Genomic DNA, 26300 nt, shown 5'->3' with positions numbered 1-26300 from the left:
CAGCGCTGGTGCGGGCCGGACAGGGACTTTCTGTGCTCTCAGTACGGTTCTGGAGAGGGTGAAAGCAGAGGGTATCCTGGATGTCTTCCAGACCGTGAAGAGCCTCAGACTACAGAGACCGCACATGGTGCAGACACTGGTAGGAGCCTGTCAATCATTCATATACCTCAATCCCACAGAGAGCCTCTGGAGTACCGTCAGGAGGAAGATGAGAGACACCAGACTGACGATGAAGATGAGATGAGTGCTGCTGTCAAAGCAACCTGGACTTCCTTAACAGAGAAGCAGGCTGAACGAGTACATGGGATTACTTCTGGAGATCCCAATTTCTGTTTTTATAATCATTTTAATATTCAGTTCAGTTCATATGTTGCCTTTACCCACTTATATCAGTGTTTTACCTGCAAAGTCATAACCATCAAAATTAAGAGAAATAAACTCGAAATCTATCCCTATGTAATTACACCTTTACCAAACCAAGGGTCACGTTTTAATCAAATTACTGGAATTATTTCCAGTTAAGACGCTTTTTACGTATTGTGTACACATATTTGCATGCACTACCGTTTTTGTGCGCAAACAAGCTCAGGAACATCACATTATGTATCGTAAACCTTTTTAAATGCAACCTGTGTCGGTGCGTGCAGCTGACGTTTCCTCTCCCACCGTCTCCTCAGGAGCAGTACGAGTTCTGCTACAAAGTGGTCCAGGAATACATCGACGCTTTTTCTGACTACGCCAACTTCAAGTAGGGCCTTGCAATGGACGGATCAACAGATGGATATCCACATACACTTATTACAAGTATAAGCGTGTACCAGAACACACACACACACACACACACACACACACACACACACAAAATGTCTTGCAGCAACTGCATTTTCCCCAATCTCGTGGATGATGAAGACGGACTGATTGCGCAATCAGCGGATCGGAGTTACCACCCGCCTGAAAAGGGAACCGACGTCTACGCCCGAAGGACAGGGCAGCGCAGATGGACACAAAATTACTGAGATGCCTTCTTGAATCTTTTGTAAGGATGTTAATGACAAACCGTCACCCTTTTCTTGCTTTACATAGTCACACCCTCCCCCTCCCCAACCAACAAACATGTATATATACTTACTGTGTTGCATTTTATCACTTTGTTTTCAGACACAGTTTTGAGTTTGGCTGCATTTTTCAAGTGGCACCTGTAATGTATTTTATTGGTATATACAGATATATAAAAATATAAATATATATGAATACAAACCAAATGTTTTTGGTGGCTAATGTGCAACATCAAGCGTCAAGATAATGATGTTTGGATTTATTTTTATTTTTTATTTTTTAAGTTTTATTTTTTAGGGACAAAGACTTAAGAATATTTTTGACTTCGCCTGAGCCTCACTGTAGCGACAGGTAGCAGAAGTTTCAACATCTCCCAGTAAAACCCTGACCTGTTTTCCACTCCCACATGTTGCTACACACACACACACACACACACACACACACACACACACACACACACAGACAGGGTAAAAGCCATTCCTCTGCACCTGCCTACACCATCTAATTTGGCAAATTGAAACCTCCACGACTTCTTTTCTTTTTTTCTTTTTTTTCTTTTGAGGGGTGTGAAGCTGATTCGCTATTGCAGATCTGAGTTTCTTTGACGTAGCTCATAATCTCAGGTTTTTCACGCACACAAATGCACCCATCGACTGTCGTGAGAATTTTGTGTGCGTTTGTGTGTTTTACGCTGAAGTATAAGCTGGCCGAACAGATCCACTGTGTTTTCCCGTTACTGTCTGCTTTGTGCCAAAGTCCTTCACTCACTCTTGTAGCTCTGAAGTCTGAGAAGCTTAACCGACCTCCTGTTGACTCTCAGAACAAACTATCCGGCGGCGGTGAGACGCATCCATCCGGAATCTAGTCTGGCTATTGTAAAGCTTTGACCTGCCGATACCGATTCTAGCCGAGTTCCTGCAAGAACTGTGACAGAAGAACATCGTTGAAGACATTTTTCTAGCCTTCCTGCAGTGAACAGTCAATAATTAGAAGAGGCAAAGTCACACTCACGGGAGAGCAGTTACTGTAAAACTACTTCAAAACTAGGGCAAAACGATTACAGAGTTAGCAGAATTTAGCATCTTGTGTTGGCGATTAGGATTTTGTTACTAAAACAGCGCTCTACACTTGTGTCGCTTATGATGTAGACGCCCTACCTTCAGTCTGAGATTTGAAAGCTCAGAAGAATAAAACAGATTTTTTTCTCTTTACGTTTTTCTCGTAGCCTGAATGAGCCGCAGACATTTTCTGAAAACTTCACAGGAAGTACAGTCTCCTACTTTTGTGTGTCTTCTGACTTCACTGGAGCTAAACATAGCAAAGTTCAGCTCTCCTTCCTTCATTTGCTCTGTCTACACCGAAGAGTGGTGTTGTTACAAGATAGGTGTGACGCGTTTACCAATCCAGAATGGTCAGAGTTTTGAGTTTCTGACCGCCCGGTCACCAGGTTCTCTAATTAATAAGTTGAACAAGTGATGTGATCTATGGTCTAAAATGCGTTGAGCATCAACACCATGTTTGTGAATGAGCCAAGCCACAAACGCAACCACAACGTTAACGTGCTATTGGACTCAGTAAGTTTTACACATTTAGCTTCGTTCTTTTTTTCTTTTATCTTTAGAAACATTCATTCTGCACTTATCACTTCTTTGGTGGATAATTCCCATTTATTTCTTACGTTTGCTCAGATTTTAAGATTCCCTTTTTTTTTGTTTGTTTGTTTGTTTGTTTGTTTTTAAATATTATTTCACCTGAGCTGCAGTGACTTTACAACCAAGTTGTTGAGGCTCTTCCCTTTGCGATTGTAATGCAAGTCAAATGATGTCAAATCAACCGTGAGGATGCTCCTAATTTCACTCGAGTTCGCTTTGGAAATGGCCGACATGAGCATTGTTTGAATTAACTGGTTGTACAAATCAGAGTTTCTCTTCCTCTCTGACTGAACTGGAGGTACTGAGATAATATTCCTCAATGGGAGTCTTTATTATTATTATTATTATTATTATTATTATTATAGATCTGTTTCACACCAAACAGTCTTCGTCGTGCACAATCTACATAACGTGAACCCCTCTGATGTTCTTTGACCTTTGTGAAAGGAATTAGCACAATCATATTATCTTCCTGCGATTGGAAAGTGCACGCCTAATTCTGAGAACGGGTGAATGAGTCATGTTGTTTTCTTGAGCGCTCCCGCAATATTTGCACTAAAATGTAAAAGCCCTTTTAAATTGACGAATCAAACGAGAGGTAGGGCAGAGAGAGAGAGAGAGAGAGAGAGAGAGAAAGAAAATGTGGTCTCGGCGTTCGAAGACGGAGGCCGTCTTTAAATTTTTCCGACGCTCCTTCAGGTCTCAGAGCTCCCCTCTTAAGAGCCATATGTGGATCCAAAAGTAGCAGATAGTTTGACCGTTCACTGAAACTGTGCGTCCTCGTACATTCTTTGTGTTAAAGCTGTAAAAAGTGCCCGCACTCCGTCTCTTAAGTGCCGTGCTCCTCCTTCGTTTGTGCTGCCGTTTACTTGGGGCTGTTATTTGATAGAAAAGTGGATGTTTTTTTTTTGTTTTGTTTTTTCTTGTATCTGTGCTTAAGTTACACGGGTTTGTCGCATCGTTTGGAAGCCAATCGTGACACTGTGCCAACCCACATATGATCGAACATTAAAACTGAATTAAAAAGTGCCTCGATGGTAGGTTTATAAAGAAGGTAGTTGAATCTCCAGGCTTTACCCTCACAAGTGGAAGCAGTGATTATCCCCCACCCCCCTCTTCTCCACATGCACCTCCCCAGCCATCGCCTGTCCAGCCGATGGGGAATCCGTTGTGAGGCATATCGACAGGGAGCCACAATCCAAGACTGTGTCCAGTGTCCATCACTCTTCTTCACATTCCCTTCAGTCGCTTCCCTTTGTACGAGTAGACGAGACTAACACCTAGATGCTTTCGTGGTAGATTTAATTTTAATTGTTCTGGCTTCATTTCCATATCTGTTGAATATGGGTCCATGACAGCTAATCAGTTGTGGGTTTCTATGAGTAAATATGTATAGTTTTTTTTTTTTTTTTTCCCCTGTAAGAAATATAGTTGCTTCTTTTATCACAATAAAATGGTTTTGATATGTCCGACGTGGGCGTTTTGGGAGCCTCGACAGAGTCAAAGAGAAGCAGCCGAGAGCATATAATCCATCTTCTCATCCCCCCTCGTGTGTCTGTTATCTAGCTAATCCCCTCTGATCCACTTATTCCTCCAACTTTGTCTTTGGGACAGTTTAAATGGTCCACTTTCACCCTTCTTTTGTACATAATGTAAGGTTATTTATATGTCAGTGTTGTCTGCTGCCTCGCTTGTTTGATTTCTCTTGTTCCCTCAACCCTTTTTTTTTTTTTTTTTTTTTTTAACTTTAGCTGAACTGCTTCTGAACCATTTTGAAATGTTAGATGTTTTTGGCCATTTTTAATTTGGTATAAATGTCTTAAGCAAATTTTGTTTTGTTTTTTTCTCAAGTTTGTTTCTAGTGTTTTTGTTATTCATATATGTACATATATAATTATATATATGATAAAATTATATATAATTATATAATGCCAAATGGCCTTTATAAGCAAGATACTGTTCAAACCTAATAAAGTGCTTGAAATTTTAACATTTGTTCTGAGTTTATTGCCCAAAATATATGCATTCCTCTTTAAATGAATGTGTTGACAATTTGCTTGTAGCTTGGCAAATTTACTTAATGAATTAGATATTAGTTTTTATAATGAGACGTGATTTATCCAGACTACTACAAACGTATGGACGCAGGTGATTATTTTTTGTTCATCTGAATTATATTTGCTATGTTGCATCAAAGGGGGAACCGTTTTTTTTAAAAAAAGTTTATAATCCTATTTTACGCTACCATTCTTTTGTGTGTTGTAAATATGATTAGATGCTTTTGTGTAGAACAATTGGTGTTTTATTCCTAATTAGGATTTTTAAATTAAAGTTGCTTTTTTTTGTTCTTGGTTTAAAAAGAAAAGAGAAAAGTATGTGCCAACTTCAGGGTAAGCTAGTATAATTTCAGCTCTGAATCCCATGACTAGAATGTGGATCTTCAGTAATACACGTTCTAGCCTCTAGAGGTCAGCGTTGCATAGGTTTCAAATGATCAGGTTAATTACTGCGCAGCACATGAAAATCAGAACCAGCTTTATTCATTACGTTTGTGCACACCGAGTTTGGTTCCGCTTTGCTTTCAGTGAAGACACTTAGAACCGGACTCTGTGATGGTTGGATTTTATGTATCCATCTGTAGTGCCGACCTAAAAGTAAAAGTCTAATCGGGATGTGAACCTGTCTTATTTCATGAATGAACCAAACCACAAAGTGAATAGTGGCCCTGTAGCAGATAGCCAGCAGCACTTTGAGTCGACGACATTTACGTAACATGATAAATAAAAAGTTATTTTTTTTAAACTGCTTTATCTAATTATCCTTTGAAGGAAAATGACGGAAAAATGAGGAAGAGGGTTTGAGCTAATTCTAACATTTTAGAAAAATGCCATCAAGTATAATCAAGCTTTGTCCATATTTGTGTTTTATTATTATTTTTTTAGAAGACCAGGGATTGCACTTAACCATTTCTTTACCGGGTTACACAGAATCACTTTGCATCAAGAGCCTTAAGTGATTCTGCTAAAAAGTAAATATAACCCTGAGCAGGAATCCATCTTGTTTGTTCCCCTTGCCATCACACAGCCCTGACTTTTTCCATCATTGAGAGGTCAGTAGGGTCAGAGGGATCATGTGTGATGAGACTTTGTGGGAGAATAATAATTTAAAAAAAGAGTAAACACTTGAAATTGGTTACTTCCTGGCTTTATGTCCTCTTGTGGAAATAGTAAGCCATGTTAAATTACATCAGTGTTCGCGAACCAATCCGTCAATGGATTAATCCTAATGTTCCGTGGAGTAATCTGTGTAGCAAAACAATTTGGATTTATTTTAAATCAGTGCTAACATATACAAAAAATCTAAGAGAGCAAGTGATCAGTAAAATTGAGACTGAAATGTGTAATGAATTCCCCAAATGTAATGACTAAGTGAAGGGAACAAAATGAACAGGAACTAACAAAGATGAGCACCGTGATAAAAATGAACACAAATTATAATCTGTCTCTGACTACAAAGGAAAATGTATGACGTTGATCTGAAAGTTCAAATTATTGTGATCTAAACTGATTAAAACCTGAATTTAGCCAAAACTGACTCAGTTTCTCAAGCATGTCTCTTTATGGTCTGCTTTTAAGTTGTAATACTTTCTATCAGTACACAGTAAAAATGCCAGTGTTGAATTAACCCTCTATGGCATACCGTTGCTCTCAGGCAACAAACCACATTTCTGTAGCTCACGTTGCTCCTTTATTTTATTTTTTGGGGGGAATGATTTAAAATACCTCCAGACATATTTTTGTCCAAATAAAAGAGGTATTGAGGTTCATGTGACCTTTTATTTAGAAGAGGAGCAGTCCTTTTTATGAATCGGAGGTGCATGCTACACCTTGCCTCCTACTTGTAAGTTATACATCACTTTTCTTCATGTTTAAATTTGGGTCACTCTAACTAAAAATATTTTCATATCTGAGTATGTAAAGAAGCATTATAGATCATTTCAAGACAAATTTTTTTATAATTTATATGCTAAAACTGTGTTTTTTTTGTTTGTTGCCTCAGGGCAACATTGCGCATTTAGGGCCCTTTTGCTTAGACAATATTATTCTAATGTGATGATATTCAATTGATTACAGAATAATTATCAGAGCCAATTTTTTTACTTTATTATTGACTAACAGCAACAGGAGATGGATGCAAGATCATTTCATGGACAAAATGTGCATGGTTCATAAGCTGGGGTCATTCCCAATGAAAACATGAGGATCCATTGTAAAACCATTATTTCATTGTTTGTTTATCCTCAAAACTGACTTCAGTCCCAAAGAGTGATAAGCTGGTCATCAATGAACTAATGTACTTATTCCAAGGCAGGCAAAGACTGAAGCAATACCTGCCAAACCCAAAAATAGGGGTCTGGAGGGAACTTTGCATGACTGGAGTAGATGGTGTTCCTTACAACCTACACAGGGCGAGCCGTACCACCACCAAATCTACCAGATATGGGAGGTGATGGAAATGTTATCCTTTGCTTGGCTCAAATTCTAACAAAAAATCAGATCTACAAACTCTTATAAAAAAGAACCTGCAGCCCTAAGTCCTGTCACTGATGTGAATTTGGTCGCTGCAACCCATAGATAATCAGATAAACAGATGGTGATTCCCAGGTACGCCAATAATCAGGTGCCAAAAATGTGATACACACTTTTTTTCACATCAGCAAGCAGTTCCTTCCTGATGTTTAACATATAATGGGGAAAAAGACTAATTTCAACATCCTTAGTGATTCTAACTCTGCCAAACATACCCATGTACAAACACACAAATGCTCGTTTTAGTAATTTGTGCAAATGTACCATTCATTAATGAAAGTTAGTTGTTTGTTTTATACCATGTCTGATTTATTTTTGTCAAAAAAGGTTTTTTTATGAATATAGTTTTTGTTTGAATTGTATTTCATTTCTCATAATCACTGTAGAAAACCTGGCGGTTTAGACCCCTTGTAGCTCAATGTTGCCCTGAGGCAACAAACCCAAATCCGGTTCCGGGAGGTGTCAGGGTCCGATTTTATGATTGATATGTAATTAGGGACCAACAAGCTCCCAAAGAATGCAGGGAAATATTTTTCCCCCCCCCAAAAAAAAAAGTCATGCCATTGAGGGTTAACATGCAAAAGTGTCCATATGTGTCCAAGTCAGCTGGTGTTAAATTCAACAATACAGAGTGTCACATTAACATTTACAACGGTGTTGGTGTTTAAATATATTAAAAGTAACACCAGTGTAGTGTTGATCACAAAACATAATGTGATGTTAAAAAGTAAATAATTGACCCACAAGATGTCGATGTCAATCAAATCCAGTGGAAAATATTCAAAACAATACACAGAAATGGAAAGTTTAACTTTTCTTAAACCCATTTCAGTATTATAGACCAATGTTAATTTAACAAAAAAAAAATGGGTGTCAATCTTTTAACACTTTCAAAAGTGTTACTTTAACACCTGCTGACTTGGATACATATGGACACTTTAGGGTGTTAATTCAACACTGGCAGGTTACCAACTGTGGACTACTTATGGAAATAAGTTGGATTTGAAGAGAAAAGCGCTTAAGGAAAATTATTAAGTGAGCCCCTTCTCAAATACGTGTTTCCAGGAAGGAGCCGTCACACGGGATTGCTCAGCCAATCAGACGCCAGCGAGGGTTAAAGCTGTGCTACATTAACAATCCAGTGAAAAATTAATTTAACTTTTTTTTCTAAAACTACTGTTTGTTCGAGAATTCTTTTAGTTTTTAAAGTATGAAATAGGACAAAACTTTTTCACGGTCGGTGCTGTTTTCACGTTCGACTTTGAAAAACAGAAATGTAATGATTCTGCTGAATAAAATGAATTTACATTCAAAGAAAATTAAACTCATAGCGAATCAACTAATTCAAAGCTGTCTTAACGTCTAAACTAGCTATAGACTCTAACGAGACATGTTTTCAGTCCCGTTTGAGACCAGCATTAGCAGGTGGTGCCTCACGTTTTCAGTCAAACATTTTCATCATAACAACCCAGCAAGATCAGACATGTAATCCCAGAAACTGTTTTAACTAGACCAGTGGTTCTGCAAGGACTTACGAATGTCCGAAATTGCTAATTCCAAAAGAATTAAATGACACAGATTGATCTTTTTCTTCTTATTTCTTTAAAAAAAAAACAGAATGTACCCAATATTGAATGAAAATCAAACATTGTATGGGCAAAGTTTGTGTGAGTCACATCCCTGGACGTTCAGGACTGTTTGCAGGGGATAATTGGATTTGGTCAGGTCTTGTGGACATATTGTCGTCAAGGACCCTTCATTTTAATTGTAGGGGCATAGCAAGCCAAAGGGGTCAGTAATAGACCTGGCCAGGGTTTTGGAAATGGGGTATATATACTAAAGAGGAGGAAGAAGTTGGAGAGAAACATAAAAGTATCTGTGAAAGTTGTAGGATATTGAGAATCAAAGCACAGTTTTAGCTCCAGAACGACGTCGGACCCTCCGAGCGACTGTAGAAAAACAACGTTAGAGAACATCTACAGATCTAGTCGTGAGAGATACAGGTAAGGATATTTTCATTCTGGTTTATTGTGACTGAAATCTTTTGGTCAAGCTTATCTGATTTTACCTTTTAACTCAACTGTTAGTTCCTAAAGTAAACTTGAGAGCTTGAGAACTCTGATGGTGTGTCAAAAAAAAAAAAAGATAAAATCAGAAAAATTGTTTAGCAAGTTCACAGCAAATACTGGTTGGTCCAAATATTACAATTGGCAGTATTATTATATCATATTTTGGGATTGATTTCTAACAATCTGGAGTTTGTAAGTGGAAAAACAAAAATCACTTGAACATATAGCTTTTAGATAAAACATTTTTAGTGTTAATAATTCATTTCTAATTTAATGATCCATTTTCTTTTAGGCGTCAGTGTCATGTCTCGACTCATTTTGCTGCTGGTGCTTCTGATGTGTGTTAGTGCTCAGCTCTCAGACGCTCAGCACTGGTCCCACGGCTGGTATCCTGGAGGAAAACGGGAGCTGGACTCATTTGGAGCATCAGAGGTTATAGATATTTATATATATATCTAACAAATTTGATAATGTAGTCATTCATTGAGACTATTTAACTTGTGGTTATACCATCTGCTTTTTTTTTTATTTTTATTTTTGTTTTGTTTTTCTTCTTCAGATGTCGGAGGAAATTAAGTTGTGTGAGGCAGGGGAATGCAGTTATCTGAGACCCCAGAGGAGGAATACCCTGAGAAACATTGTTGTAAGTAAGCACAGATTATCAGTGATTTCCTTTAAATGTTAACAACATTGTATTTGATTTTATAAAAATGTAATTAGTTGTTTTTTTCAGTAAAAAGACGAAGAAAAAAAAGTCCCTCAGTAACGCCTTGTTAATTTCCTTTCTTCACAGTTAGATGCGCTGGCCAGAGAGCTCCAGAAGAGAAAGTAACTGCTTCCTGTCTCCACTACGCTTTTCTACCTGGCGACCATGTTCTCCTGTGTCTTCATCTTGGAACAATTCTGTGTAGTTTTGTCTGAAGTGGTTTTTCTCAGTGGCAACTCAACGTGAAAGGTATACTAGCCCAAAATAAAGTGTCTATTTTGATACTAACCTCTTTTGTGTGCTTATTTTTAAAGTACTCTGAACTCTGAAAATGTTTAAATGTGAGTGCAAAAGGTAGAGTTTTGGCGGGCTAGTAAATAAAAATGAGATAAATTACACACCCGCATGAGTCATTTTAGACAATTTTTTTTTTTTTTTTGTGAAGATCTTTTTTTTCCAAACATTAGCACAGATTAACTGGAGTTTGATTGGGTCTTTCTAACAAATGTGTTTGCTTTAATGTACCGGCTGGTCTGAAGTCATCAGTTGGCAGCCTCAGGTTTTCTCCAGGATTGCTTTAGCTCCATCCATCTTCCCACTAACTCCAACCCTTCTCGCTGCTGAAAATGCCACCTACCCTAACCCTACCCTACTGCCACAGGATATATGGTTAATTAACTAAAGCAGGAATACAATTGTTTGATAGTTTTCAGATTGTTATTTTTAAAACACTTTGAAAAATGCACTGTACTGAAACCAAAAACGTTGACTTTTTTTTTGACTGGATATGACCCAATTTGAAAACAGTTTTAAAAAAAAAAACATTAATAAAGAAATGGGCGATTATTACAACTACATCCTTCCAAAAGGGTAATAATGCAAGCATAGGTTCAAAATCGAGGCCAAGATTTAAATATGCATCCAGTCCGCTCCTTGCCGGTTTAGTAAATCTGTTATTATTATTATTATTATTATTATTATTATTATTATTATTATTATTATTATTATTATTATTATTATTATTTATAAATCTCTTCAGAAGTGGGACTTGATGAAGAGGTGTGTTTTCCAAGGTAGGATATTGTCCAGCGGTTTTCAGCAGTTAGGCAACCCAATTTTTCTCTTTCTTTCTTTCTTTCTTTCTTTCTTTCTTTCTTTCTTTCTTTCTTTCTTTCTTTCTTTCTTTCTTTCTTTCTTTTTTCTTTCTTTCTTTCTTTCTTTCTTTTTTGTGTGTGCTTTCTGTAGTCTGTGGTATGTTAATTTATGTTGTTTGCATTTCAATAATCAGATGCTAGAATAAATAAAATACCTGACAAAAACACAATGACAGCTGAGTTTTCTGCCTGTTGTGACTCTTATCTGGGTTACTTCAACTGCGCATGTTCAAAGCAACAGGGGACAAAGATGGAGGCCTCAGCTGTCTGTGCTCTGCAGTCTGCGGAGTCAGACGCTAAAAATAACACTTCTGGTTCCCTTAGTGTGGCTTTTGTCACAGATTCTGAAACAGTAATAAACAGTAAAACTGATAGTACCATGGTTAAAGGTGAGTTGTGTCTGGAATGTAAACATTCAGCCGGCTTATGCCCTTACTTTCCTAGCCAACGTTAGCTTCCTCGGCGAGCTGACTAGCATTCGAGCTAGTTAGCTCCTTTATGCTAAAGAGGCTAACGTTTGCTGCAGGGAAGATTCAGTGTTTTAATGAGGCCTGTTGTTTAATGGTTTGTTTCCCAATTAAATGACTTAATTTATTCAGAATTATTATTTTTTTTATTTCAGGGACGGATATTAAAAGTGGCTAATATCTTGTTTTGATTCTCTAAAGTGAATCAAAACAATGTTTTTGCAGTGACGAGGTAAACTCTATTCTCTTGAAAATAACTTAAATTTGATAGACTAAATGATATGGATAAGAGATAAGAGTACATCAGCTGGTTTTCTGTGAATTTTCTGTGAAGGCCAGAAAGTTGCTGTGGGTATGACAACAGGAGCAAAACTAATTCTAATCAGATTTTTATTTGAAAGTGTTTATATTCAAACGCTCTACACAGTGCAGGAACAGTAATTTTTATTTTTAAGTTAAACAACTCTTGTGCCTCACCTCCAGCAATATCAAAGCAGATTTCTACCCCACAGTTTAGTATGCTGTTGTACTAAGGTCAGTATATTTCAATGGGAGTTGCCAAAATTGGCATGTTAATCAGGATATCTGCTCACAAACGCTTTGTTGTTTTTTCAAGTTTCATCTTTTTAAGAGACATCAGTTATACTCTGATTATGTCTATTAATAGAATAGACCTAAATAGAATAGACATTCTATTAATAGACATAATCAGTCCAAAAAGCAAAAATGTAGGAAGTGCACACCTCTGGATGACTGGTGATCTGCAGCAATAGATGGGGGAGGGGGAACGGCATTACTCTGCTCTGTAGAGCTGGTCGCGCTGGCTCTCTCTCTCTGGCACCTTTTTAGAAGACTTGCTATGTTGTGGAAACAACATGGCAGAAAGTTTTTGTGGGTTTGATGTATTTGTTTTCAGTCTTGTTGAACGTTGACACCAGCCCATGGTTACTACTGACGTTTTGAGAGGTTTTAGTTTTGAACATTTACTTTAAAAGTTCACCATTACAGCTTCAGTGACACAGTGTTCGCCTTGGCCACAGTATGTATTCGTCATGTTCTATAGGCCGTACACTATATCATTTAGTCTATCAAATTTAAGTTATTTTCAATAATTTTGGATGTTTGTTTTGAAATAGTCCTTTATGGAGAGCTTTTGCGCAATCACAGAAAGACTAGGAAAATAATCATAGATTTGTGACATCAAGGAATCGATGCACAATTTGTTAGACAATAATAGTGACACCATGTTTTATGCAACAAAAGCCATTTATTTTTGAAATAAGACAAAAAAAATTCTTTTGACCATGCTCATTATTTATTGGTGTTGTAAAGAAATGTTATTACAGTGACAGCAACAAATTAACATGAAATATCAGAAAATTGAGTGTGAAACAATTAGTTTCATGCGTTTTAAATCAAATGTTTTAGTGATCTTAATGAACTGATAATTATTGCATTTAATACTGAGTGGGAACAAATGATAGAAATTCAGATATCCTGTGATGATGCCAATAAATTATTAGTTATTTTTGTTCTGTTTACAGTACAGTCACACAACTTACTGTAAGTAATCTTAATAGGTAAGTTTTGATTTTAGAGCAGTATTTGAATGTAGGGATAGATTTGCAGTCCAGATTTATGGATTTCTGCAACAAATCACGCAAAGTAATTACGAATATAAATAAACTATATTTTGCTAGTATTTTAGTGTTATTTCAGGTTTGTTATATTGAATACTCTGAATACTTTTTAAATGTAGAAATATTATTTAAAATGTTCACCTTATCTACGAAGAAATATCAAAAGTAGAAAATATTTTATAGAATTTTATGTGAAATTTATGGCGAGATAAAATTGACCAGAAGCCAAAGAAACAGGTGGATTCTCACAGAGTTAATTTAATTCGTCTACAAAATGTATTTTCTATGAAACATCTAAGGGGAGCGGTGGCATAACTTCAGAAAAAAAAAAGTCTCATAAGGCATTGCTTGAGTTATTTGGTCATCATGATTAATTGTATTTAATTCATTTTTGTCATGTAGAACAAAAGAGTGACGAAGAGCTGCTAGAGGGTCTCCTCACTGACTATTATTGCCACATTTGCTCTTCTAACCTGATGTTTGAATCCAATCGGGTGGCCCATTATGAGGTGAGCAGCGACGTCCAAGTCGTGGATTTCTGGCCTGAATGCTGTTCTGACAGGTCATATGAGCGTGTTTGGTAATGTCTGCCATCTACTCCAAATGCAGGGAAAACAACACTCTCAGAAAGTCAAAACTTATCTGAATGCTATGAGAGCAGATCTGGGCAGAGGTTGCCAGGTTGGTACCTAATCCGTTTTTTTAATTTGTCCTCTGGGGCCTGGGGCAAAGTAAGGAGGATTTACATGAAACGGTTGCATGCAAAAGTGCTGATACTCCTCGAAGTTTTTTTTTCTGCCAAACAACTTTGTTCTGCCTCACGACTGTTGGCTTTTTGCAACAGAACACGTCCCGCGATAGAAACCGTTTCTGTGAGCTGTGCTACGTGGTGTTCAGCTCGCACGTGGTCGCAAAGTCGCACTACGAAGGCAAAATCCATGCAAAAAATCTGCGTAAGCGAAGTCTTCTCATGCCAGGCAAGTAGTTTTTGATTGATTGAAAAGGAATCTGTTGAGGGTTTTTTTCCCCCATATGTATCGCCAACTAATATTGTTCATACTCTTTGTGTTCTCACAAATGTTCAAGTTCAGCCACAAATTAACCTGAACTTTGTTTCCCACTGAACCCGCAGTCAAGGACACCGCAGTGCGTAACTCGCCAGCCGTCACCCAGGATCCCGTTGGCTCCGACCAGAACTCGTCCCAGGAGGACGACCCGGAGTGTCGCCCCGATCCAACCCCGACCTCAAACAACCCGGCTCTCTCGAACACAGGGGTTGATCTCAAAGATCCCAACAAGTACTGCGCCCTATGTGTCGCCTCTTTTAACAACCCTCAGATGGCCTTGCAGCACTACAACGGACGCAAACACCAGAAAAAAATGGCCAGAGAGGAGCTCCTCAAAGCGCATGGAAACGATGCGCAGCAAGGTACTGCAAGACAACAGGTTTATGTCACAATACATAAAATCTACCCAACTTTAAATAAATTAACTTTAGCTTCTTCTTGGCCTTGTTTTCTTAAACTGCGGAGATACTTGTGTATCTACAGATCACTCTTCTTTATTGTAAAGTGGTAGAAAAAAAACTACATTAAGATGGAAGAAATGAGATGAGCCTCAAAAACAACATACATAATTACATAATTAGATTTTTCCTGTTTGAGGTAGCAAATTGAAGTGAACCATCTTCTATCTTGTCTTAAATTTGTGATATTCTTGTGATGTATGCCATTTGTTTTGTCTCCAGGGAGCTCTTTTATGTGCCAGATGTGTGGCGTGTCAACCAACTCCCTAAAGATGTACCAGGCTCACATGCAGGGAAACAAACACCAGATCAGGTGAGAGCAAGACTTTGTTTTTCCCATTTCAGCTCAATTCAGTTTTTCTATACAGCATAAATTCACAACAAATATTGCCTGAGTCAGATTCAAAGTCAACTAGTTTTAAATAATTCAGTCAAGTTTAGTTTATTACTCAAATTGGTAAAATAAAGAAAAAAAAAACGTTTTCCATCTTAGGAAAACCATCGGGCTGCACGAAATCGCTGACTTGCTGCATTCGCTAACGTCAGACGAAGACGTAGCGAAAGTTTATTGCGTTTGTTAACTTTGCTGAAATTATATTTGAGAAATTACGGTCAAATAAATTTTGGTCTTTCACAAAACATCTGTAAAAGTACGTTAGAATTTGTGGATGAAGCCAAGAGGTATCCACAACTCTGCAAGGAACTGTGTGGAAAGTAAAATCCAACCAGGAGCTGCAGATGTTTTCACACCAGTTTTGAATATCGTTGGCTCGACCTGACCACATCTACACGCCCCTCTACCGTCTCCAGTAGTTTGTTTGCGTTTTCAAACGGCGAAACTACTCCTTTTTGTCTGCTTAATGTTTGGTGCTTTGATAAACTGAATCAAATGAACACGATGCGTTTAATTTATATTCACGTGAAAGGAAATAAGCCCAACTTTTGTTTGTCTGTTGTTGGGTCAGGGAGAAGAAGTTGAGGATCCTTTTTAAATCCCAGCCAAAGGTCTACAGCACGTTCGCCGACGAACTGGCCGACTACATCCAAGTGCAAAAGGTCAGAGGAATCACCCCCAAGACAGGCGAGCTTCTCCCTGAAGAAAACACACAGAACGACGACGATTATGAAGAAGAAGAGGAGGTGCAGCACAAAGATCAGTGCGATTTGACTGCAGCGCCTGTTTTTCTGCCTGACTTCCCTCAAATTTCCCACCTTCCTCCTCAGCCTTATCCTGGGCCGCGGTTTGCTTTCACTCCAGCTCCATCCTGGCCTCCCATTGGCCGGCCCTACAGCTTTCCTCCTGCTCACCCAAGTTCCACACAGTTTACCGGCTGGCCCACAGACACTGGACGGCAAAGAAGACTCTCTACCTCCTCCACGTGCACCACATCGTCGTCCTCCTCTCCTCACAGCTCAGACGGAAGCGAAAGCGATGAATGCGAAAACAGGAATCCAGAAAAGAGAAGAGCGAAAAGACACAGGGAAGATGAGGAGTCTGGCGCGGCGGAGAGCAGGACGAAGAGGCAGAGGATGGAGAGGAGTTATGACTCCGAGGACAGGAGGCGGGAGCAGTTTGGGGAGTCGGGGGAGGAGAGGAGCGGGAAGAAGCTTAAAGCTCACCGCAGGCAGACACGGAAACAGAAAGCATGTCAGCAGGAGGACTTTGAGGCGGACCAGGAAGGAAGCACGAGTGACAGATCACGTTCGCAGGCTAAAACCAGTGCTGAACCCTGCGAGAGTGGACACAGTAAGTCGACCAAGCCCAGGAAAGAGAAGAAGAAAGCTAAGGAAGTGGTTGACACAAGGACAGAGGAGGAGAAGCTGTGGGACGACTCGATTCTGGGTTGTTGAAACTAATAAATCACACCAACACTATTACTTTTCTCCGATTATGTTCACCTAAAATGTCACTTTATAACACCTAAATTAATAAAATCAAACAGCAGTGTAACTATTTATGTATTATTATTGGCAGCATTTTTACAAAGGAAAAAATAAGATCACTTCTGAAGGTCTAATGCTAGCTGGCTAGCCTTAAGTCTGGGGTTTTAAGGAAGTGTGTGTGTCTAGAGTGTTAATAATCACTCAGTTACTGAATATAGCTGAAAAGTTTATATTTCTATTATGTTTTGCTAACCATGCCATAGTAACCTTGAAATAAATTGTTTTGATTGTGATTTCCTCCCCCTCCCCCTTTTTTATCTAGAACTGACTGTAGTGCCTTCGGTGTCCTCCGGTTGGCGATATCGAGCTTCAGTCAGAGCCTCAGTGGAGGAAATAAAAGCTCATGGATGCCGAAAGCTTAGTCATTTCTTTCCTTTCGAGCTTCTCTTGAGTTTTCGCTCAAAGGTGCACAGACAGAAGGAACGATGTTCGGCCTGCGTTTGTAACGTTCACCGCTGAATATTTTCAAGGCCGTCCTGCCCTGTGGCGCTGCATAAAACGTGTGAAAGAAGAGGAAGAAACTGGATGCTGAGGCTGTTTTGACTCCGCGTGCATCAGCGTGTGATGTGGATGGATTTGCACACATGCTTGGGGTCGTACAGGTGCGAGGTTTCAAATGAGAACAACTCTTCGCAAACCTCAGCGATGTGTTCAGAACGGCATGTGACGAGGTCAAATGAGGCAGCTCACACTGCTCAAAGCTAGAAGAGGATTTGTTGTTGCAGTAGAAGATATTTGTTCTTTTTTTTTAACACAAAGATAAATTAGGTGTTCAGAGTAGTGTTTTAGTCCAACTGTAATCCACTGGTTTAACAATAATTCCTGAAAAATGGGTTTTCAGGATATGTTACTCAGATCCAACTGAACAACAGTTTATTTCAATAACTCAGTACGCTGCTTTTTCCATGTTGTCTCTTTGTCTTCTCCCACTACAGCTTTTCCTTCCAGCCAACTTTTCATTCATATTTTAAACAGCATCCTGAACAGCAAGATTTTGTGACCCAACTTCCTCGTATTGTAGAGCAGGGCTGTCCAGCTCATCTTTATTTTGAGCCATATCGAGTTCATGAAGGACGAGTTATACCAGTTTTTTTTATAGATAAAACCCATTAAATTTTTAAAATATTAACAAATGGCTGTCTCTGCAGTTCAGTAAATTCTTAAAATATTGAGCTTTTTTTTTTTCAAATTGACGTGATTTGGCAGTGTAGAGATAAAAACTACACTGATATATTTTTACCTCAACTTGTTTTTGAAGATGCGTCTCTCTGCAGTCTAGAGGGCCACATGAAAAGCTTTCGATGGCCAGATTTGGCCGCCAGGCCTTGAGTTTACATGAAATAGGCCTGTGTGTAATGAATCTCTCCAATATACAGGTTTCACTGTTAGATTACGGAAGTAAATGTCTGTCTCAATAAATCTGAATGTCACTGAAATGTTCTTATTTTTGTGATTGACGAGCTGGAACTTGTATCTTGTGTCGACTCGTTGCTCACAGGGTGATTCATTTCAATTTATGTATGTTAATTTTGATAATTACTGCTCCCAACTGATGGAAACTAAAGATTTTAACGATTTAATGCTGATTATGCAGTAAGGATATGTATAGTACACTATCGTGTTTATTGCATCTGAGTGAGTTGTTCTCAAGAGATCAATTTAAAATAGGAATTCACACGACTCAGCTTCCTTTGCTTTAACTTATTAAAAAGATCAAATAAACTCCGCTTAAGATGAACTATAAAAGTGTTTTTTAAGTGAAACTCCCTCAAATCCAAACTTCGAATGAATGTTCTCTCTTGTGAATGAGTACCGCTTAAAGCTACTGGTGACTTTATTCACACTAAGAAGTGTGAATAAAGCGACTTGGATATTTTTGCAGACACAGAAACTGTAAAACTCGACTGCATGGAGTAGAAAAGTGAACCTAGAGGTTCAGCTCTGCCGTCTTCTGCTCAAAGCGTGGCGACAGAGACCAACAAAGGCTTCAGAGCTCCACGGCGCGTTGAGCGCACCTCTGAAGGCCCCTGAGATCTCCTGTTTTCAAAGAATCCTGTGGTCTCGTTCCCTGTCTCGCTCTGAACTTCGACCCCCGTAGAACTGTAAGCTGCCCACATCCTCTCAGTTTAAGACCCCCGCCAGGCCGCCCCAACAGCACAGGCACTGCTGAGCTTGAAGGATCAGACGGCTTATTGGCAGAACGTGATGTTCTGGCATTTGTTCTTGAATTGTTGCTTTTCAAAAACATTAAAAGGCTAAATGGCACTAAAGTCCAGTAATTCAATTCAATTCGGTTTATTTCTATGTTGCCAGTTCACGGCTTGTCGACTTGAACTTTACAAAAAAACAAGTAATTTCAGTTCAATCTTGCATCAACTGATGCTAGTCATTAAACAATGCTTCAAGTTCAGTTCATTTTCCAAATTACAGAGCAGGCACACAAAAAAGATACAGAGTGCAGGAGTTACTTTCTATGTTGATGAGAAGTAAAAAGACAACAGAGCAGCGAGAGCGTCGTGTTGCAGCGTTGCCCCTCCAGGAAGTGATCACGACCAAACAGCGTGACAGATTATTTGTCTCAAATGGATTTCCCCTCAGCAATATAAATTAATCGTCCAGATTCAGTTCTTTCCTAAATGTCTTCAGTAAATTGTGTTGATTGAACCTCCAGTCTTGTCCGATCCTAACCTGAAATGGGAAGCCCAAGCATCCTGTTTGTTTGTTTTCCTCACTTAAACCTGACAAAGAAATTGGAAAACATTTGAGCCCCCCGTTGGGAGTTGAAATATCAGGTTTATATGTGTTGAGTGGGCAATAACCACAAGCTGAAATGCTGCTGGTTCAGACTGAACCCCAGAAGCACTTTTTGACGACAGGCTAATTTCTAATCACTGCTGGTAAATCCCAATATCGGGTAAATCTGATATTTGTCAGAGGACGTGGCAGTTCCCATGGAAACGGTGCGCTGATGGGCCTTTCATCCTGCCCTCCATCCCACCTGACCACACACACTCCCCCAACAAAATCTGCAAAGCGTACGTGTGTAACTCACCTGTATCAAACTCCAGGCCTGTTAAAAGTTAAGAAGAAGTTAAGGGTGTTTTCTTTCTGCCACTCATAACTGATTAGTTTTAGTCTTTGAGCTTCTTCTGATTGTAATTCCCCCCAAATCAATTCTAAATATTCAGGTTGACCAGTAAAGTTGTCCTTTGATGGTTTGGGCTAACATGAACCGTGTGAGCGATCCAAAGTGTCCCACTACACCCCTTTAAATACGAGGACGTGCTGCACTGTAACGACTTCTGAGTAAAAACTGAGGCATTTCAGCAAGACATGAGGAGGCTGCTTTACTCTGATGAAAGGATGAATAATGCGTCTCATGTAGATATTATTCATATAGATCACAAAGAAATGTAGTCAGTGCTGTGCAGAGAAATACCTCAGGGTTTCATATTTGGACACAAATGATGCAGCGATATCCTGCTTTTAGTACTGAGCTATATAAAGATGATCAGTAATAAAACCACACAGGCTGTTATTAGTTAACCTCCATTGCGGGATCACCTGAGATCAATTCCTCTGCGTTGCTGTTTATTCACCTTCGTTATCTTGCTACATAGGGAATTCAACTGTACTAAAATGTTTTGTCCAGTTAAAGATCTAAAAACCTAAATCATGGATGTGTTACGAGGCGGCAGCAGAGGCAGCTCTGGTGGTCCAGTCGAATTCTGGATTTTAATGCTGAAATGAAGGATTATTTGAAATCAGTTTGGTTTTTGCAGCTGCTCTCTGTTACAGAAAAAGAAAAAGAAAAAAAACATGAGCTTGTACGCGGTTTAAAATAGTTTCTTTAAACCAGATTTAAAGAGTCTCTACATAACATAAAAACGCTTTCACTTTGTCTCAAATGTTAATAATCTTTATTTGCCAAAAAAAATAGAATAATCTTTTCACTAAATCATATCAGTTTTCTCTAAAAGCGTGTATTTTTTCGTTTTAGTCCCGCCCCTGTGGGCTTTACGCTTGTTTCGCATGGCATCAAGCGAAGAAATATAACAAATAAATGCACACAACGATTAAAAACTGCTTTATATTATGATTTTATTCTGATCACTAATAGATTGATATCCCAGTTCCGTAAGTCGCTGTTCCCTCTCCATTTGGTGCACTGAGCTCCTGAAGCTGCACACAGGGCTCTGCTAGACTCTAGGTCACACACCTGGCTCCAGACCACAGCGCTGCAAGCTGCTGCTCTCTCAATACACATGTTTTTTTGGGGGGGGGGTTTTTTATTGTTTGATATGCGGTATCATGCCTGCTCTTATCGTTACCACTTGTTTTCATCTGCTTGAAATGATCGTGGCGACGAGACACTCACTGCTCCAAGTGAGAGACTACAATAAAAATTTGATTCAATAAAATAACGAGCATCAGGTTTTATCGCAGATCGAAGTCGTTTTTTATGTGTCAGCAAAACGTTGGCATGTTAAGTCTTAAAGTTATCGTGAAACTGCGCCAAGTTAAACTCTGAACCATCAAAAAGTAAGCACATGTTTAGTGAATGCAATTTACACAGGTGTAAACTGGGTTTACACAGAAAGTGTTGTGTTGGGCCAATCCTCCCGGTGTGTGTTTGGGCTCCCCTGATAGGCCCTGTGTGTGTGTCACACCGGGGTGGTGACTTTGAGGCAGACTGGCCCATCAGCAGCACAGTTCCTCCCATCATCTCTGACTGACTGACAGGCAGATAGCAGGAACAGAAAGCGTCGGCAGCTGCCTTCATCGATCACTCTCATCTTTTACACACACACACTCTTGAACACGGTGGCGAATCGACAAAATGAACGCTCCGCTCCTGTTTCGGCTTCTACTGACAGCAGCTCCGATTTGGACATTTGGTAAGATCGTGACATTTTTTTATTGTTGTTTTTTTTTTTTTTTGGATTGCAGTGTTGTACGCACTGTTTCTCCGTAGCAGACTCCGTAGTGCCTGTTGTTTAACTTTGCTCTCCTGCCTTGTGTTTGTGCTACAATTTGTTGTGATTTTTAAAAAAAATAGATTTTATATAAATATATATATATGCAGTAAAGATCTGTGTGTTGTTACTCCTGTTGCGCTTACTGCAGGAGGCCTTCACAGAGGTCAGCTCCTCTTTTGAGTGGCATCATAATTATTTGTGTTCTGTATTCGGCAGCGAGTTGGATATTTTCTTAGACTGCTTGTTTGTTTTCTTGAATTTGTGCATTTTATGAATCTTTAATAGAAAATCATCATTCAAGCGACTCAACAGCAAGCAAACTTTAACTCGTCCTGCACTGTCAGCCGGTTATCTGTACATTGTAATATCAACGATTTCAACTGAAATATGTGGACATAAAAAACAAAAAAACGTAAGAAACAAAGTGTAAAAGGCTTCCTAGCTTATTGTGAATTTAGATTAAGTAAATCGTCCGATGGAGGCCTCTCGCTTAAATATTTTACACGTTCTACATTTCCATTTCCAAAAGTCCCCCTCTCCGAGTTTCACATTTTGTTTCAATTGCATTTTCAGTGTTTTCCTAAAATCGGCTGAGTTGATGGTGTTTTCGTCTTTTCTGCATGAACTGTAGGGAAAATAAAGAAGTGCTCCCTAAGCTTTACAGACAACAAACACTGGTTTTTGCAGACGGAGGCCCCAATATGCATTTTTAAAAATCTTTTCAGACTTTGTTTTGTCTTGCTCTACTCAACAATAAATAAATGAAAAGATCTTAACTACTCTTAGCTAGACCTTTTTAGTTGTTGGTGTTTGACTTTCTTTATTATAATCTCAAACTTTGTGTTTTCGCTCTCTAGGTTTGTGCCAACCAGTTGTTTACCCTGCGATCAGCAGCACTGAGAGTATTGAATGTGACTGTGGTAAACTCAACTGTGACTCTGTCTACTGGTTCCGAACTGTTCCCAGCGAGGGCAAAGCAGAGTTTATTGGCAGATCCAACAACGCTGACCGTTTCAACTATGGGCCTTCATACGAGGCAGACAAACATCGCTTCAAGCTAAGCAAGAGGGGCAGCTCGACCTTTGTCCTGCGCATCATCAATGTGACTAAAGCGGACGCAGGGATTTACTCGTGCGCCACTGTAATGGCTGCTAGAGAGATGCATTTTAATCCTGGGGTTGTTTTTCGGCCAGGAGGTTAGTATACTGAAGTTCTCTGTTTTGCTTCGGTAAGTCTTGAGTGTTTATTAATGCGTGTTGGGAAAAGTTTTAATGCAATCTCTGCCAGATTTTTATAGCCACAAGGGGTGTAGGTAAATGGATGACATCTTTTGCACTATAACAACAAAAATACAAATGAACTCACAAGTGGAAATAATTGTGCGCCAGGCAATGACGACCAATGAAGTTTGGATAAGATTCTCTCTCTCTCTCTTTCTTTTTTTTTTTTTTTTACAATTCAACTTCCACCTACTCCATTATTTAATAACTAGACATAAAAACTACAACCAATCCAAACATAAAGACTCAGTATATTCCCTTGTTTATTTCGTTCAAGATCAGAAGATATTCTCCAGCCGACCTTTTTCTGTTTTCTTTGTTTGGCCATGCTGGACTCACGAACGGTCTCTTGCTGCTTTTCCTGTGAGACGTTAAGATGCCGTACACATTCGTGGAGGATTTACGAAACTTATCTCAGATTCTGGCTGAACTCCAAAATGTTCATTCCTTTGAACTACAAATGTAAAATAATAATGGGTTGAAGAAGTCAGCTTTTGGATGTGGCATATCTATTGGACATGATTGTTCATCAGCGCATTACTGTCTGCAGATAGAAATGCAAGAAATAAGGCTCAGCATGGTGAAAGGCGAGTCTCCAAAAGCGTGCATCATATAGCGAAAAAACTTTAGGGCCTTTAAGATTTATGAAAAGAGCAAACAGATCAAAAATACTGCAACCCTCCACATTTATTGACCGCTTGATGAAGATACGCTAAAAGCTTTTAAAACGCCACCCATAAAAAAAAATATGTTTTTTTAAAAGATCCACCAAAGGAGCAAATATACTTAACAACTATTTTTCAAATAAGTGTATCTGGACTGTTTTGTAAAGTGTGCTTCACTTTTTTAAAGTGTCAAGGAACGTTTCATGAAGAACTTCTTATTGGGTCGATGGCGGTTCAGGAGGTCGTCCCGTTGATCCCGGCGAGCTGCCGGTTCGAATCCTTGTCTCAGACACGTCACCCGCCTTGCCTTCTGCTGGTGGGCCGAGGGTCTGATGGCTCTGGTGCGTGGCAGCATGGCAGCCTGTCCCAGGGCAGCTGTGGCTACAATGTAGCTCACCACCATCATGAACAGAGCAAATGTAGTGTGAAGCGCTTCGGGGTCCTCTGGGCTTCATAAAGCGCTAGGCGAGGAGAAAAGACAGACAATGCATGACTTTCTCTTTTCTGGGGATCTAAACATTTTGCTCTCTGGATCTCACTTTCTCTTAAACGCTACTGAAAATGGGAAAGACCAGAGAGCATGACATTCAAGTAAGGAAGATGTGTAGGCCTCAACGAAAGTTTCAGGTGTATTATTTTTTTATCTTATCCCTGCACATAATTTCTAAATCGCAAAGCTGCTTGGACCGCAACAAATATTAACCACATATGGTATTAGGATGATGCAGCCTCTCTTGTCTAGTTATCAACCGCTTGTTCTTTAATACGACATGAAATAACTCAGGAGGGCAAGAAACTGCAACAAAGTTGTTTCGCTGCCAAAACGCTGATGCATCAAAGTTTCATCTTCCACGAATAAAATTAAATAATTATTTTGATCTCAAAACTTTGCATCTATTCATCGTACGCAATGAACGCAAAGCTGAAATACCTTAAGACGGCTTAGTTTAGCACTTATTCCAAATCAAATGGTCATCTCACAGTTTAAAACTCTCACTTTGAATGATGGGACAACAAACCTAGTTTTTCAAAGTGAGATGCTACAGCAACAAAAGATTAATTTATACCCGGGATTTTTACGCATCGTCAACCGGCGGTGCTAAATAAATGTGGAGGTCCGCGTACGTAAGAATTTGCTGCAATGATTCACATAAAATGATCTTTTTGTTTTTTTCTAACTTTACATGTGTGGCTCTTTTCGGCAGAGACCCGTCCAACGTTGCCTCCAGTCACGAAGCCTAAACCCAAACCCAGCTGCCCTTGCTCTTCCAAGAACCAGCCTCAGGGTACGTGAGGTTTTTCAGCAGCTTCACCATGATGACACAAGATCATAACTCTCTCTGCTTGGAGGGTGCAAATGTTGTCAGAATGGAATCAAACCGAAGCAATAGAAGACAATGTAAACGACAGAACCTGAAGGCAGATTATACAAGAGTGCAGCTAAATTATGTGCAAAAGACTGACTGAATCCCAATCAGTGTAAATGTAACGCTTGTTTTCTCCAGACGGCTGCGACTCCCTGATTTTCTGGCCGCTTGTTGGAGTCGTTGCGGGCTTGGCTCTGGGTCTTCTCTGCACGCTGTATTATTTCAGCAGTAAGTGCTGCTTTACGCAGTTTCTTCTGTGGGATGAATATCCGCATCATCAAACATTTTATCATCAAATGTCGCATCTTTTTTTCTTTTTTTTTCCACCTTCAAACTGTTTTTGACTGTTTTCCCAACAGGACTGCCCAAAAAGTGTCACCACCACTTTGTGAAGTAAGTCCAGATGTAGAATTGTTTCGGCTTCTTTCTATGAAAAATGTTTTTTCTCTTCATTCTGTTTAGACTTATCTCTATAAACTGATTTACTTTTGTTTTCTGTTATTAAGGAAGAGGCTGATGAACTGAAGAAATTCATTTTCTGCTTTTGCTGAACCTTAAGTAAGTATCCTGTGCATTAGGTAATTTATAATTGTTACATTTATTTAAAAACTAACAAAGCCTGCTCCTCTGACTGCAGGTGCAGCATTTGAGATGCCGGATCGCTTCACTGCAGCTCTTCATCGTCTGGAGACTGAGCAGCTTGAAGCACCCTGAAGATCTTCTTTGCTAAAAGCAATTACCTCTAAATGGAGAACATGTCCACAGCCTGAGGCAGGACGTTGTTGTATTATATTGTCAAATATTAAGAAATTCTTTTAGACAGATTATTTTCATGTGTCGCTGATTCGTGTGTTTATCATTTAGTCATTTTACTTTGAACTAAAAAAAGGTCACATGTTTATTTTCTCTGTATTATTGTTACATTTTTTGACAAAATTTTTTCTTTCTGTTATTTTTAGTTTAAAAAAAAAATCACCTGGATATTTTCTGCAAGCGTACGCTCATTTCCTGCGTCGTTTTTGCCCTTTTTGTATTTATTTGTTTGCGTCACGTCGTTTCAGAAGTGTTGCACGTTCACGGCTGGATCCCAGAGATGAAAACACGTTTTATCTGCAGTTGAAACGAATAAATTTCTGCTTTTCCACCTTATCGCAGAGAGACGAGAGTTTCTGTCATCGGTTCTGGATGGATGGAGGGTAACGATTCG

General features: G+C 39.2%; 4 protein-coding genes across 6 annotated transcripts in view; all 4 read left to right on the top strand.

The window, feature by feature from the left end:
- The window catches only part of ptpra (protein tyrosine phosphatase receptor type A), a 33171-nt gene extending 29847 nt beyond the window's left edge, over positions 1-3324 (top strand). For both annotated transcript variants that reach the window (XM_016672541.1, XM_007554321.2), the window contains exons 21-22: positions 4-139; positions 678-3324. In XM_016672541.1, the coding sequence (XP_016528027.1) occupies positions 4-139; positions 678-752 (211 nt within the window). In that variant the 3' untranslated portion in view covers positions 753-3324. The remainder of the gene's footprint in view (positions 1-3; positions 140-677) is intronic.
- A 5828-nt stretch (positions 3325-9152) lies between these two features.
- Positions 9153-10352, top strand: gnrh2 (gonadotropin-releasing hormone 2). 2 transcript variants are annotated; one of them, XM_016672543.1, is made up of 4 exons: positions 9153-9300; positions 9666-9798; positions 9926-10009; positions 10160-10352. In XM_016672543.1, the coding sequence occupies exons 2-4, from the start codon at positions 9670-9672 to the stop codon at positions 10196-10198; spliced, it is 252 nt and encodes an 83-aa protein (XP_016528029.1). In that variant the 5' UTR covers positions 9153-9300; positions 9666-9669; the 3' UTR covers positions 10199-10352. The 2 variants fall into 2 exon arrangements, with proteins under 2 accessions (XP_016528029.1, XP_016528028.1); XM_016672542.1 differs by having other exon boundaries at positions 9659-9798.
- Positions 10353-11441: 1089 nt separating this feature from the next.
- On the top strand, positions 11442-17035 carry zmat1 (zinc finger matrin-type 1). Its single transcript, XM_007554319.2, has 7 exons — positions 11442-11615; positions 13736-13842; positions 13943-14014; positions 14178-14310; positions 14466-14762; positions 15081-15171; positions 15824-17035. The coding sequence occupies exons 1-7, from the start codon at positions 11477-11479 to the stop codon at positions 16707-16709; spliced, it is 1725 nt and encodes a 574-aa protein (XP_007554381.1). The 5' UTR covers positions 11442-11476; the 3' UTR covers positions 16710-17035.
- A 4482-nt stretch (positions 17036-21517) lies between these two features.
- On the top strand, positions 21518-26000 carry cd8b (cd8 beta). Its single transcript, XM_007554318.2, has 7 exons — positions 21518-21700; positions 22639-22977; positions 24932-25012; positions 25232-25321; positions 25453-25486; positions 25600-25651; positions 25731-26000. The coding sequence occupies exons 1-6, from the start codon at positions 21643-21645 to the stop codon at positions 25616-25618; spliced, it is 621 nt and encodes a 206-aa protein (XP_007554380.1). The 5' UTR covers positions 21518-21642; the 3' UTR covers positions 25619-25651; positions 25731-26000.
- The last annotated feature ends 300 nt before the right edge of the window (positions 26001-26300 follow it).

Source organism: Poecilia formosa, unplaced genomic scaffold (assembly GCF_000485575.1).
Source record: "Poecilia formosa unplaced genomic scaffold, Poecilia_formosa-5.1.2 Scaffold62, whole genome shotgun sequence".
Taxonomy (NCBI): Eukaryota; Metazoa; Chordata; class Actinopteri; order Cyprinodontiformes; family Poeciliidae; genus Poecilia; species Poecilia formosa.
Note: the sequence above shows the minus strand (reverse complement) of the source record. Positions and strands in the feature narration are given on the sequence as shown.